This window comes from Lupinus angustifolius, chromosome LG09, assembly GCF_001865875.1.
Source record: "Lupinus angustifolius cultivar Tanjil chromosome LG09, LupAngTanjil_v1.0, whole genome shotgun sequence".
NCBI classification, from domain to species: domain Eukaryota; kingdom Viridiplantae; phylum Streptophyta; class Magnoliopsida; order Fabales; family Fabaceae; genus Lupinus; species Lupinus angustifolius.
The window spans coordinates 3,671,481-3,684,206 of record NC_032017.1 but is presented as its reverse complement, the minus strand read 5'-3'; the positions used below and the strand labels follow the sequence as shown (position 1 = coordinate 3,684,206).

At 33.7% G+C, this 12,726-nt stretch overlaps 1 protein-coding gene across 1 annotated transcript; it reads right to left on the bottom strand.

Moving 5' to 3' along the window:
- Positions 842-6,983, bottom strand: LOC109356961 (nuclear/nucleolar GTPase 2-like). The gene is made up of 11 exons (XM_019600618.1): positions 6,659-6,983; positions 5,418-5,551; positions 5,194-5,323; positions 4,404-4,564; positions 4,178-4,279; positions 3,971-4,075; positions 3,656-3,784; positions 3,294-3,434; positions 2,425-2,525; positions 1,840-1,897; positions 842-1,649 (listed from the first exon to the last, which is right to left on the bottom strand). Exons 1-11 carry the CDS (start codon positions 6,891-6,893, stop codon positions 1,263-1,265), a joined length of 1,683 nt encoding a protein of 560 aa, XP_019456163.1. The 5' UTR covers positions 6,894-6,983; the 3' UTR covers positions 842-1,262.

The window sequence follows — 12,726 nt, the reverse complement described above, 5'->3', positions numbered from 1 at the left end:
ATATAATAGGAACATGTACATAAAAAATATAAGATCTTTTATGTTTTCCAAAAAAAAAAAATTAAGGAATGGTTTAAGTTTCCATTTTTTAGTTTGCGAAGGAAGAGTGTAAATATGAAAGAAATGTGGCTCAAAGTTTGATATGATAGGAATAGCGAAGAAGATAGAAGGTTGTTGTTTTTTTATAAAAAATGATATATTCTTCTACTAAATCATTCTACAAATTTTACTATCTACAATAAATTGACATATACGGATAGTGAGTAGTTCAAACCAATTTTATTCTAAGAAGACTAACTCAATAGTGGACTTCATGATTTATTAATGATTAGTTGGTTTACAAATGACATGTCACTTTTTTGTGGGTATGAGGATTTAATAGGAGAAATGACAAAAGTAGACTTTTTGAATTTCCATTTCATATGGTTCAAGGTAGATACCAATATGGCAATATGGCCATCAATCAAGTTGTGCAAGTTTTCAACTGAATAGTCAGTAACAGTAGTATCTTGTACTTGAAGATGCTCAAGAAGAGTAGTGTCTATATGCAACCTCTCTTTCAATTAAGCCTTGTGTTGTGCATTGGTTTTTCTTCAATGGTGTTATTCAGAGCTTCAACAATTGAAACTAGAGACAGAAAGCAAATTTACTATTTTTTTAATAATTAATTTGATTTATTTAACTAAAGTTAAAGAATAGGCAATGGATTAACTCTACGACCATTCGTCCAATTTCACACAACGTACTAAATAAGAATGGTAAAATAAGAAAAGTATTGCATGAGAATACGAGATAAGAATGACATGTGTATAATAGAATGGTGAAATAAAAATAATGAAAAAAGAGATAAGAAATTATTGCATAATGCATATAACCTCGTCCAACTTAGAAAGTAAATTTGCAACTACATAAAACAAAGTTTCCACCATAATGTAAACTATATCGCTCAAACTTCTTACCAAAAAAACTGTCACTAATAATACTAAAGCTCAAAAGAAACAAACCAAAATCCTCTGTTCTTGTTATTTCCATAAAGCAATGACCTTTCCCTCAAGCTTCAAGTACATCAAAATTGATGCGCAATTTGACAAGCATGTTGTGAGATAGATGAAGTCCCAAAATGGAAGTAGCCACGAGAAGAAATGGTGCGAGAAATGAAAGGTTTTGTTCGAAGGTCTTCAAGGCCAACCTACAATTTAAGTACCAGAACTCCACAATGGCTATGCCTGTATTGAAACTTATGAATCACTTGTGGGGAGCAGCTATGCAGAAAGAGGAGTATCAGATGGAATCTCTGTGGTTAGGTCCTGCTCCGATGTGTCACTATCGGATGCCTGAATTTCTTCATATGTATTATCGACCGTGTTTGGAAGTTGGTCAGCAGTTTCACCCTTCAACTCGTTCTCGCTATACAAGTCCTTTTGAACAGGCAAACTTCCTTGCTGTTGGAATGAAAGAACATTCTCAATGGCTTTAATAGCTGCCGATGCCTGCTTGCTATCGACTGTTTCATCAATGTCCAAACCATTGACTTTAGGTCCCTCAGACAGGTCATCCAGACGTGGAGGTGGAACAAAAAAGGGAATACGACCCCTCTGCCAGTCATGAAGTATCATCTTTGCTGCGGTCATCAGGTCGGGCTCACCACCCTGGAAATAGCCATTACAAGTAACAGTCATACTAATGTCTGTGGGACAGAATTGATATCCCCAGCGTATAGAAGAAAACTCACAAAAAGGAACTTGTCTATAGGGAAGCTCGCTTCACCAACAAATAACAATGTTATAATGAAATAACTTCTAATATAAAAGTAAGTCTAGTTCAACTTAAGAAGAATACCCTAAGAAGTTTGCCACTTGATTTGCAAAGCTGGACTAGGAAGTCGGTATCATCTTCCCTGAGGACAACAAAAGATATTGAAATGAAAACCAATAGTTTTGTAAATAAACTAAAATAACATACAGGAAAGCAAATCAAGGTGAATAGATACATATAATAGCCACATGAAGATTGATTATTTCTTACCCACCTTATTGTGTGCAATTCGTGCTAGAGACTAGAACTATGAGAAAGGCAAAAAAATAATCTAAAAACATGACATGCAGATAAAAATGTTAACATTTTATGAAGATTCAGATCCACAGAATCAAAATGTCGCCGGTCAGATATAATAGCTTCATCTTTAATCTAATTCTGTTATGTTCGATAGACTAAAAAGTTTACATGTGTTCTCTATCAACTACAAGTCTAAAATAGCACAGAATCAGATACCTTCATTGCCAAAGGTTGAGCACATAACTTAGGTTGATTTTATAATAAAAAATAACTTAGGCTGATTTCAACAAAGACAAAACATACAAAAGGAAGACACACTTCGCAAGATCTAAATTGTCACAGTTAAGTTCAGAAGAAGAAGAACCATACCACTCTTTTATTTTGTATGCTCTTTCCAAGTGCTGCTTCTTCACACGTTTCAAAACCTCACCTATATGGTCTGCAGCATCTTGCAAGTTTGTCACACGTACCTGGAAATAAATCGAGTCTTTACCCCAACTCTAATATATATACACATAGACAAATACTCACTAATGTGCAATATGCAAAACTAAATGCCACATGTCCTTCTAGCACCATAAGCAAGCAGAGTAGTAAATTATCAAAATCCATTAGACAACCACAACAAGAAACATTTTTAAAAATGAAGATAAAGAAAACTTAATCCACTTGGTTTTTTACCTCACTTAAGAAAAGAGAGTGGTTTCATAATCACAGGCAAAACTTCAAAAGTACTGGTTATCACAATATATGATATAATAACATAACCCAACACATGTATGATGATTGTTCAGGAGATGCCATGTTGATAGGCTAGCACAACATTCAACACTCTATTTACACATCAATAACAAATAGTCACCATTCTGAGGTTACGAGAAAACAGCACAAGGGAGAGTAATGTTGGTTACGATCATATTTTCTGGGCATGAATGCTATTTAATAATACACTTAGCACATCTGTCCCTGGGTTACATAACATCCGAACGGGCGATACATGTTACATTCAGGTTTAATGGTTTATGGTTTTACACAAAAGAGATGACATCCCAGTAGACAATCAGGTTGAATGGTTTATGGTTTTACACAAAATATCCTCAAATAATAGTATTCTTTTCATTTGCATAGCCAAAAAGAAAAGCACTCTACACAAATCAACATTTAGAACAGTTTCACAAAATAATCTTTATTAAAATGAACATGACAATCAAAAGAAGGGAAATCAGGAGGAAACCTACCACACCCTTTAGCACAACATCTGTTTCAGTGTCTTTGTTGTGGTAGACAACACCAGGACAATCAATCAAAAAGATCCTCTTTGTAAGAGTAATATACTGCCAGACTTTCGTTTCCCCAGGAATTGGAGCAACCTTGCACACCTATGAAACAGTAAGTGGGCACATCAATTAACATGTTCAACTGCTTATTCAATGAATCTTGCAGACCAATGTCTACATGCCAATTAACAAGTTCAGATGTTCATTCCACGATACTACAAGTTAACAAACATCTGTGCTTTTTGTTTTCATCAATTTCAAATTAAACTACTTTAATAGATCAAGAAGGAAATCAGAAGCAGTCAAGGAGAAAGAACCATTACATTCTTTGTACGCAATGTATTGATCACTGATGACTTCCCAACATTTGGATATCCAACAAATCCAACAGATATTGCTTGTTTATCACTTTTCAATCGAGCAAATTGCCTCAGAATTGATAGAAGTGAACCCTATGCACAACAAAGACCAATAAGAAAATAACTGATAACTATATATAAGGAAATGGTTATTTGAGACGAAAGGAAGGCATGTACTCTCCAACCTCTGATCATAATTTTGTTGTAAATTGAAGTTTTGTTGTAGATCAACTGAACAGATTAAATGAAGATTAAGTCATGCATATGAATTGGAAATACCTTTCCAAAGGACTTGTTTATGCTTGCATGGAATGCCAGAGTTGGGTATTCTTTTGACAAAACTCTAAGCCATCCTTTTGTTGCCCAAGCAGGAATTAGATCACACTGAAAGACATGAGGATTTAAATGTTTTATATATTATGTAATGACTTCAGATATCTCGTGACGTTTTAGAATAATGCAAACAATAAATTTTGATGGAATAACCTTGTTCAGTAAAAGCACCATGTGCTTGTGCGTGCAGTTTTCCTTCAAATGTTTTTCTAAATGATAACATCTTGTTCCTTGTGGGTCCCTTGCATCTAGAACCTGTATTAGGATGCATAAAATATTCGAAATTAAAATCAATAAATCTGCACTACAACAGACACGTTAGAATCAGTCAACGTAGACATGCTATAATCGAAAAACTATCAACAAATTGAGACTCTACCTGGACAACAACATCTGAAGAATCTATCACTTTGTAGAGCTCACCCCATATGCGTTTACTTTGACCTTTTTCAAACATTGTATGCCGCACTAAATCTCTAAAACCATCTCCTTCATTAGCTTCTGAAGATGCACTAGCATCATACTTCTGTTCAAAGGCCTCTGGAAAGTAATGTAGGAAAAAATAAGATTAAGTTCAACATTATTTGATAGAAGAAATGACCATACCTGTAAATCAAACACGAGCACAAATGAAACAAAAAAGGGTATTCTTAAGTTTCAATTAAGTGTGTGCTTTGTATTAGCTACAAAAATTATATTATATTGATGTTTATGATCAGTTATAATTATTCAATTACAAGCTGAATCTATCCAACTATTATTGAGATTATCTTTACCGTTTGGGTTGGATAAAAAAACTGCCTTTACATAGTAAATCATGAAAATAAGTATGCAGATTTTTGGATGAAGTAAGAAAATTTGTTCAGTACTTAATTTGGTTGGGATATATGGGAAGAAAGAATTGAGTGACAATAATATTAATCCCTGGCATAAAAAAGCAGTTTCCTAAGCTGAAAACAACTAAATTACTTTGCGTAATAGTTGTCAAACATTCTTAAACAACAGACACAGCATTGTATGCAGATAAAAGCTATTTTATTAAATAAGTTAGACCAAACACCTTCTAAGGAGATAAATTAGATCAATGAAAATTTGTTAAGCACTTAATGACAACTACACAGCAATTAAGCATCCACTCCTCTAAATGAGGGAGAAAACATTGTTTTTACCTTGAGAACCATCAGCTTTCTGAACTAAGGACTCATAATCAGCTGCCAAGAGGGTTGGGCGTTTTCTTTTAGTTTTAGGCCCAAATGCATCTGTGAAAGGCTCTCTATCAAGAAGGTGAACCCTTGATTGCTAAATTCAAAACACATATATCAGCATTTTTAAAGCATAATATTCATTCACCAACAATAAAAATGCTTGCGACAATTAAGCATATTTAACAAACCTTTTGACGATCATTGAGGAGTGACAATGGCAGTTTCTTCTGCTTCAAAATAACATTATAATTATTAGACATTCGGGTCTGCAACTCTTCCCGGAAAAACTCAAGCTCCTTCTGGTTTACAACCCTTGTGTTCCCTATCCATTAGGCATAAAAAAATGTCAATCACACAACAAAATCTCAATCAAATTCCATTTTCCATGCATATCATATGGAATAGTTCAAACAAAAAACATCACTAGAAATTAATTAAAAAAGCTTTTTGTGTTCAAAACAGCTCCTGCTAATTCACAACCTCAGTGTCCACTATCCTTTATGCAACCAAAAAATAGGTCAACAAAACAAAATCTCAATCCGAGTCCATCTTTCATACATTTCATATGTAATAATTCAAATTAAAAAACAACACTGATACAAAAAATATTGTGTCAGAATTAGCTTCTTTTGTATTATGATCAGCATAGGAAAAGTGAATACAACATAATCTCAATCCAATTTCATCTTCAACACATTTCATTCTAATAATTCCAAACAAGACTAATAATTAATTAAAAACTGCTTATTTTGTGTTTGAATAAGCTTATTCTGTATTTATCTCAATCCAATTCAATTCCTTCTATCAATCCAATTCCTTCTTCCACACATTTCATATCTAATATTTCAACAAACAAAAAACGAAAAAATTGGAAACAGATTATTTTGTGTTTGATTTGATTTACTGCACCCTTGGGGTAAAAAACAATGAGGTATTTATTCAATAAGTTAAGCTTTTTTCACAACAACCAAAAATAAACATATTCCTAAAGCTTATCGGAGGTTGTTGACCTAAGCTAAAACAGCTTCCAGGAATGTTATTACAAGTTAAAAAGTGCTTATACGAAGATAACAAGCTACTCAATGAAAATGATCTGTTCATCAACTCAAATAAGCTATGCATAAGGTTTTTGAAATGCGTAACTAAAAACAACAACAACAACAAACAAGCAAATCTTAGTCCCACTTAGCTACATGTATCAAACAACGCCATAACACTCTACTATAAATCATGTCTATTAACAAAACAATCACTTCATCTATGCTTTTTTTTACCGTCTTGGCCTCTAGAAATTGGACTAACATCTATCTCCTTAAGTTGTTTTAATTAAAATAATATATAATTAAAATCATAAACAGCACAAATAAAACGAAATTTAACTAAACAATAATCTCAATAAACAGTGATAAAATTGTTGGCGTAAACTAACCGAACCATCTACGATCAGGTTGAATCCTAGTTGAAGGAAGCTCCTTAGACTGAAGATCATGGCTGAGCACTTTCCCCTTACGGTCACGAACCGGTCGAGTTTTGTACATCTTAAGGCGGCGGACGGTGGAGGCGGAGCGAGACTCCTTCTTGCTCGAGTCATTGCTCCGATTAACGTCAAGTGAGTGCTTCGGTTTTCCAGATATGTTCACGCTTCTCTCTCTCTTCTTCGCCATTGTTGCTTTTGCTTTGTTGTGATGCAGAGAGAAACAAATTGAAGATGTAACTGAAAAAATGGTGCCGCCAAGCACAGTTATGGATTAGGGTTTTGTTCATATATATGGCGGTCGCGATATTTTTTGTTGTTGTAAAAGGTTTTGATTAAAAGCCCAATAAAATGGTAGTAGCCTTGAAGCCCAATTAGTAAAAAATTCATAGAGAAATCATTTGTTATGAGTATAAAATATTTATTTGTATCATGAGATAATTATGTGATAGATACCGACTCTAAAATTATGATATTTGTATTGGCTATAAGAGATAGTTTATTTTATGATATGATAAAATATTTTATTCTCTTTGGTTATACAATTGTTCATATGTATAGGTGGAAGCATGTGAGACTGTCTATAAGTATAAAATCGTACTCTTAGACTATAGAGATTTATACACGTGTATTTCATCATCCAAAATTTATTTGGATTATTGGTTTCTAAAAATAAATAATAATTAAATATCAATGATTTATGATGCAATGATAGTATATAAATATCATACACTATTTTTGCATACATTTTTTCTCTAATATAATATTAACCTCAGAATTTTTAATAAACCAAGTGAAATTAAGACTTTTTAAAAATTCGGTCAGATTTTATGTTATCTAAGAGTCATATTTAAATCAAAGAGACCAATATTTAATTATATTATATAATAATATTTATATTGTATTATTTTAATACAACTAATACTATTATATATATGAAATTCTAAATAAGAATGTATATAGATATGTAATTTAATTGTTAGAGTTAATTAAACTTAATTAAAAGTATGTCTATTAGCCTATTTAAATACATAATCTCATGACCTATTTGAAGATTTTATGATATAACACATCTCCAAATTTTTAAATGAGTAAATAGATCAGGTTTACGATCCTATATGATATATAGGTTCAGTTTATTATCAAAAAAATTTCAAAATAATGTATAATGGTGATTAAAGATTAATAAACCTTGTTTTATGTACCATTAAAAAATTATAACCAATTTGAGATTTCTCATATGATGGATCAAATTGAAAATTTTTAAGGTCATAATGAATGATTATTTAGTAAATCACTATTAGAGAAAATAGTGGGGGAAACTATCTTTAATGCGACATATTATCTATACACTAGCCATGTAAAAGTTTTATTCACGATAAGCGTTTTATTTATTATTAATGTGTTAACTATTATTGACTTTTAAATAAAAGTAATATACCTAAACAATAGATAAATATATTGACTATATATATAATATTTTATACTAATAATGCATAAATATTAAAAAGTCGATTAGAAAAAATTTCTAATTAATTTAAATTGAGTAAAAAAGACTTAATTAAGAAAGGCAAAGCACTCACAATTCTTATGTTTTTATTCTCATGAATCAAAACTGAAGATTATACTCAATATCAACTTCCAGCAAAAACATACTCGAGGTCAACCAATATTTGTTAGTTAATGTAGATCATTTTAGTTTTACCATGTTCATCCTATTAATAAAACTTCTACATAACATTTTGTTACCTTCAAGTTTCATCCATTCTGGCTTATGTTTTCTACATGGTACTTTTATTGTCTGTCTTTATATATATGTTTTTTAATAGCGCCCATTATATTAGTTTCTATATTTTTTTCTTATTAAGGTGTTATTGTTTATTTTCTATGAAAGAATTAGTCCTTATAGTTTTTTCCTATTAATTCTTACAAAACTGATTTAAAATTGTTTATCTCGTGCTTGTTTTATCATGTTCTCTTTTGTAATAATCAAGGCTTGAGAGAATATGATAGGAGCCCAAATATAGATGTCGATAATGAATATTCAGAAAGGCCCACTAAAGACAAACAAAGACCCAATTGGCTAAAGATTATGTTTAGAGTTTTATTTTTAATTCTACAGTATGTAATTAAATCAAACGAGCCAAATTGCTAAGAGCCCGTAGAACTTTCTTTCAGTGTCCTAATTTCTTACTATTATTATTTAACGTAAAAGTTTACATGGAGAAGGCACAATGAATTATCTGCACAACAAAGTTTATTTTTCCTAGTTTTCTTAACTAATTTTTTAGTTTGTAAGTTTTGGTGCTAAGTCATTCCCTATCAATTGGTGTTTTCATTTTTGAACTATGCCTCCCAAGGCTCCCAACAAGGAGATTGATGAGACCCTTTTGCAACTTTTTGTAGATAAATTACAAGAAAACAAAGAACAACAAAATGCAAGGCATGAGGTATGTGTTCATTCTTCACTACCCTAACAACCTCCAGACCCTCCTAATATGACTTCATCTTCACACATTACAAACCATAACCCTAACCCCTCTTTTCACAACAATAACGACCCACATAATTCACCTTCCAACACATCACCACAAATACCTTCCTCATACCCACATACCCACCCTTTATCCAAACCTTGTCCCACCATTTTTTAACCTTCCACACCCTTATACACATCTCATCCTTACCCCAATGGCTCACCCACCTACACAACCTAGACCCCCAAAATTGCAACTTATGCCTTTCGATGGTTCAGAACTACTAGATTGATTGTTCCAAGCAAAATAATTTTTCCAACTCTATCAAGTACTCCCAGAACAACGCCTACATATTATTTTTTTATATGAAGGGTGAAGCATTGAGTTGGTTTAAATGGACTTTCTATAATGTTATTATCAATGATTGGGAGAGTTTCCCTCGATCCCTAGAAATTCATTTTGGTCCGTCTACATAGCAAAACCATCAGACACAATTGTTCAAACTTTGCCAAACTGGGACAATAGTTGATTATCAAAAATAATTTGAGAAAGTATGCAATAGAATCTGGGGTCTGTCTCTTGAAGTAATTCTGAATTGTTTTTTGTCCGGATTGTTGCCATAAATTCAGCATGAATTATCTATCCTACGACCTAAGTATATTGTAGAGGCGTTAGAATTGACAAAACTAGTGGAATCCAACATCAAAGACTCTAAACAAACATACACCAGACCAATTCACTTTAACAACCCACAACCACAACCACCCCCACGGGCCAACCCCCTACCCACTAACTCTAGTGGCCCGAACAACACTATTTTTACTATGCTGATTAGGCACATCACCATTACCCAAATGCAAGAAAGAATGGCTCAAGGTCTATGATATAATTGTGAGGAGAAATACTGTCTCAGACATAAATGTCAAGGAAAATAATTTTTGATGCTTTTAGTGGATGAGTTTTCTACCACTACTGAAGATGTGTTGATCTCCCTAGAACCTATGTGCAAATAATTTTCAACTTTCGGAAAGCCCTCGAAGGTCAACCCTCCCCGAAAACACCACAGTTCAAAGGGTCAATTGTTGGACATGATGTAACTGTGTTAGTGGATATTGGTAGTTCGCACAATGTTATCCAACCACGTGTGGCTCACTATTTACAACTGGATGTTTCACCAACCCCCAATTTTCAGTTATGGTAGGTAATGGTGCTCACATTTATTGTACTGGTTTATGTCCTGATACACCAATTCTTTTACAAAACAGACTCTTTCATATTTTGTTTTATTTACTACCCATTAAAGGTGATGATGTAGTATTGGATATTGAATGGTTAAGGACTTTAGAGCCTGTAATTTCTGATTTTGCTATCCCATTTTGACATTTACTATTAGGGATACTACCATTACATTAAAAGGGGATTCCACCACAAACATCCAACCCTCGAGCTTCAACCAACTTTCTAAACTTATTCACGTGGATGCTATAGCCTCCTTCCATACTATTGAATTCATATCATTAGACCAACACACTAAACCGATTGCTACACCAACCCACCCAAAAATTCAAACAACGATAAATCACAATGACAAAAAATTTCAACCACCCCATGGTCTGCCCCCACGGTGAGATCATGACCATCAAATATCCTTACTGCCAAACACAACCCTAATATCTGGCAAGCCATACCGATATCCCCACTATCAAAAGGAGGTAATGTCCCAAATGCTCAATGAGATGCTGAAGGAAGGGATTGTAACCCCTAGCACCAACCCATTTTCATCACTAGTACTATTAGTAAAGAAAAAAAAAGATGGGAGTTGGTGTTTCTGTATTGATTATCGCACTCTGAATGCAATCACAGTGCGTGATTGCTTTCCGATACCAACCATCGATGAGTTTTTGGATGTATTAGGAGGCACGCCAATCTTTTCTAAGATCGACCTCATATTTGGATATCATCAAATTCGGGGGTACATATCTGCTATCCCATACTTTGTATCACTCCATGTGTCATGAGTGTGTGATTGGTCAACAAAAACATATTTAAGTTAAAATTTAATTATTAAGTATTTTTCTGACCAATCACACACTCATGGCACATGAAGTGGCGCAAAATGTAGGACAACAGATGTACTCCCCAAATTCGGTGCCTACCAGAAGACACTTATAAAACAGCATTCCTGACATTTGACGTATATTATGAATTCTTAGTTATGTCGTTTGGGCTAAGTAATGCGCCTTCAACATTTTAGACAGCTATGAACGACCTTCTAAGGCCCTACTTACGACGGTTTGTTCCTGTTTTCTTTGATGACATTCTGATTTACAGTTCTTCTTTGGATTATCATCTTTGACACTTACAACTTGTATTGGACCTATTAAGTTCTAATCAGTTTTATGCCAAGTTATCAAAGTGTATTTTTGGGGTGGCAACCATCTCTTATTTGGGCCACATTATCTTAGAAAAAAGAGTCCAACCAGATCCATAAAAAATATTGGTAATGGTAAATTGGCCACAACCTCATTCACTCACGACACTCCGAGGTTTTTTGGGTCTCACCGGCTTCTATCGCAAATTTGTCAAAGCCTATGCCATACTCGCCATTCCTCTCACGATTTATTAAACCAGAGTTTTACATGAAGTACAAATTTCGAGTCAGCTTTTACAAATCTAAAACAGGCTATGACTACTACCCCAATGATGCAGCTTCTTGATTTCTCCATTGTCTTTGACATGGAAACAAATTCGTTGGCTACTACCATCAGCGTTGTTCTATCCCAAGATGGTCACCCACTTCCATTCTTCAGTAAACATATGTCCACTTGTATGCAACATGCAATGGCTTATGTCCATGAGATGTTCGTCATCACCGAATCTATCAAAAAATGGCGTCAGTATCTGATTGGGAGGAGATTCAACATATACACAAATCAACAAAGTTTAAAATATTTGATCACCCAAGGCTTTCATACCCAGAACAATAAAAATGAGCAACTAAACTAGTAGGATTTGAATATGACATCAAATATTATACTAGTACCTCAAATCGGGTGGTTGATGCTCTTTTTTGGTGCCATCAAACTAAGACAGCAATCTCTTCCCCCTTTCCACAAGTTATGGACAGACCCCGCAACTACTATACTTTGCCAAAAGGACAAATAGTCTTGCAAAATCATGAAATAAATCAGAAATGGAATGACAAATTTTAATTTATTCAAGGAATGTTGTTCTACAGTAGAAAAGTATTTATACTTGATATTGACCGTCTGCGCCATGATTTGATGCAAGAATTCCATGACACCCCATGGCAGGACATTTTGGGTGGAATCCAACACTATGTTGCCTCACTGCCTCCTTCTACTGGCTTGGGGTTGCAAAGGTTGTCAAGGCCCATATCCGTCATTGCTCATCCTCCCAATACAATAAATACATGCCAAAGAAATATCAAGGGTTATTATAACCATTGAAAATTCCAAAAAAGGTGTGAGAGGATTTATCAATGGACTTCATTTCTCATTTACCTTCTTCTCATGGGCACACTAT

What these genes read in the sequence shown, in the direction of transcription:
- LOC109356961 (XM_019600618.1), bottom strand. Translation starts at nt 6,893, where the DNA reads ATGGCGAAGAAGAGAGAGAGAAGCGTGAACATATCTGGAAAACCGAAG. An exon ending in GAAAGCTGATGGTTCTCAAG is followed by an intron (nt 4,565 to 5,193) that starts GTAAAAACAATG and finishes ATTACTTTCCAG; the next exon opens with AGGCCTTTGAACAGAAGTAT. An exon ending in GCATACAAAATAAAAGAGTG is followed by an intron (nt 1,898 to 2,424) that starts GTATGGTTCTTC and finishes TGTTGTCCTCAG; the next exon opens with GGAAGATGATACCGACTTCC.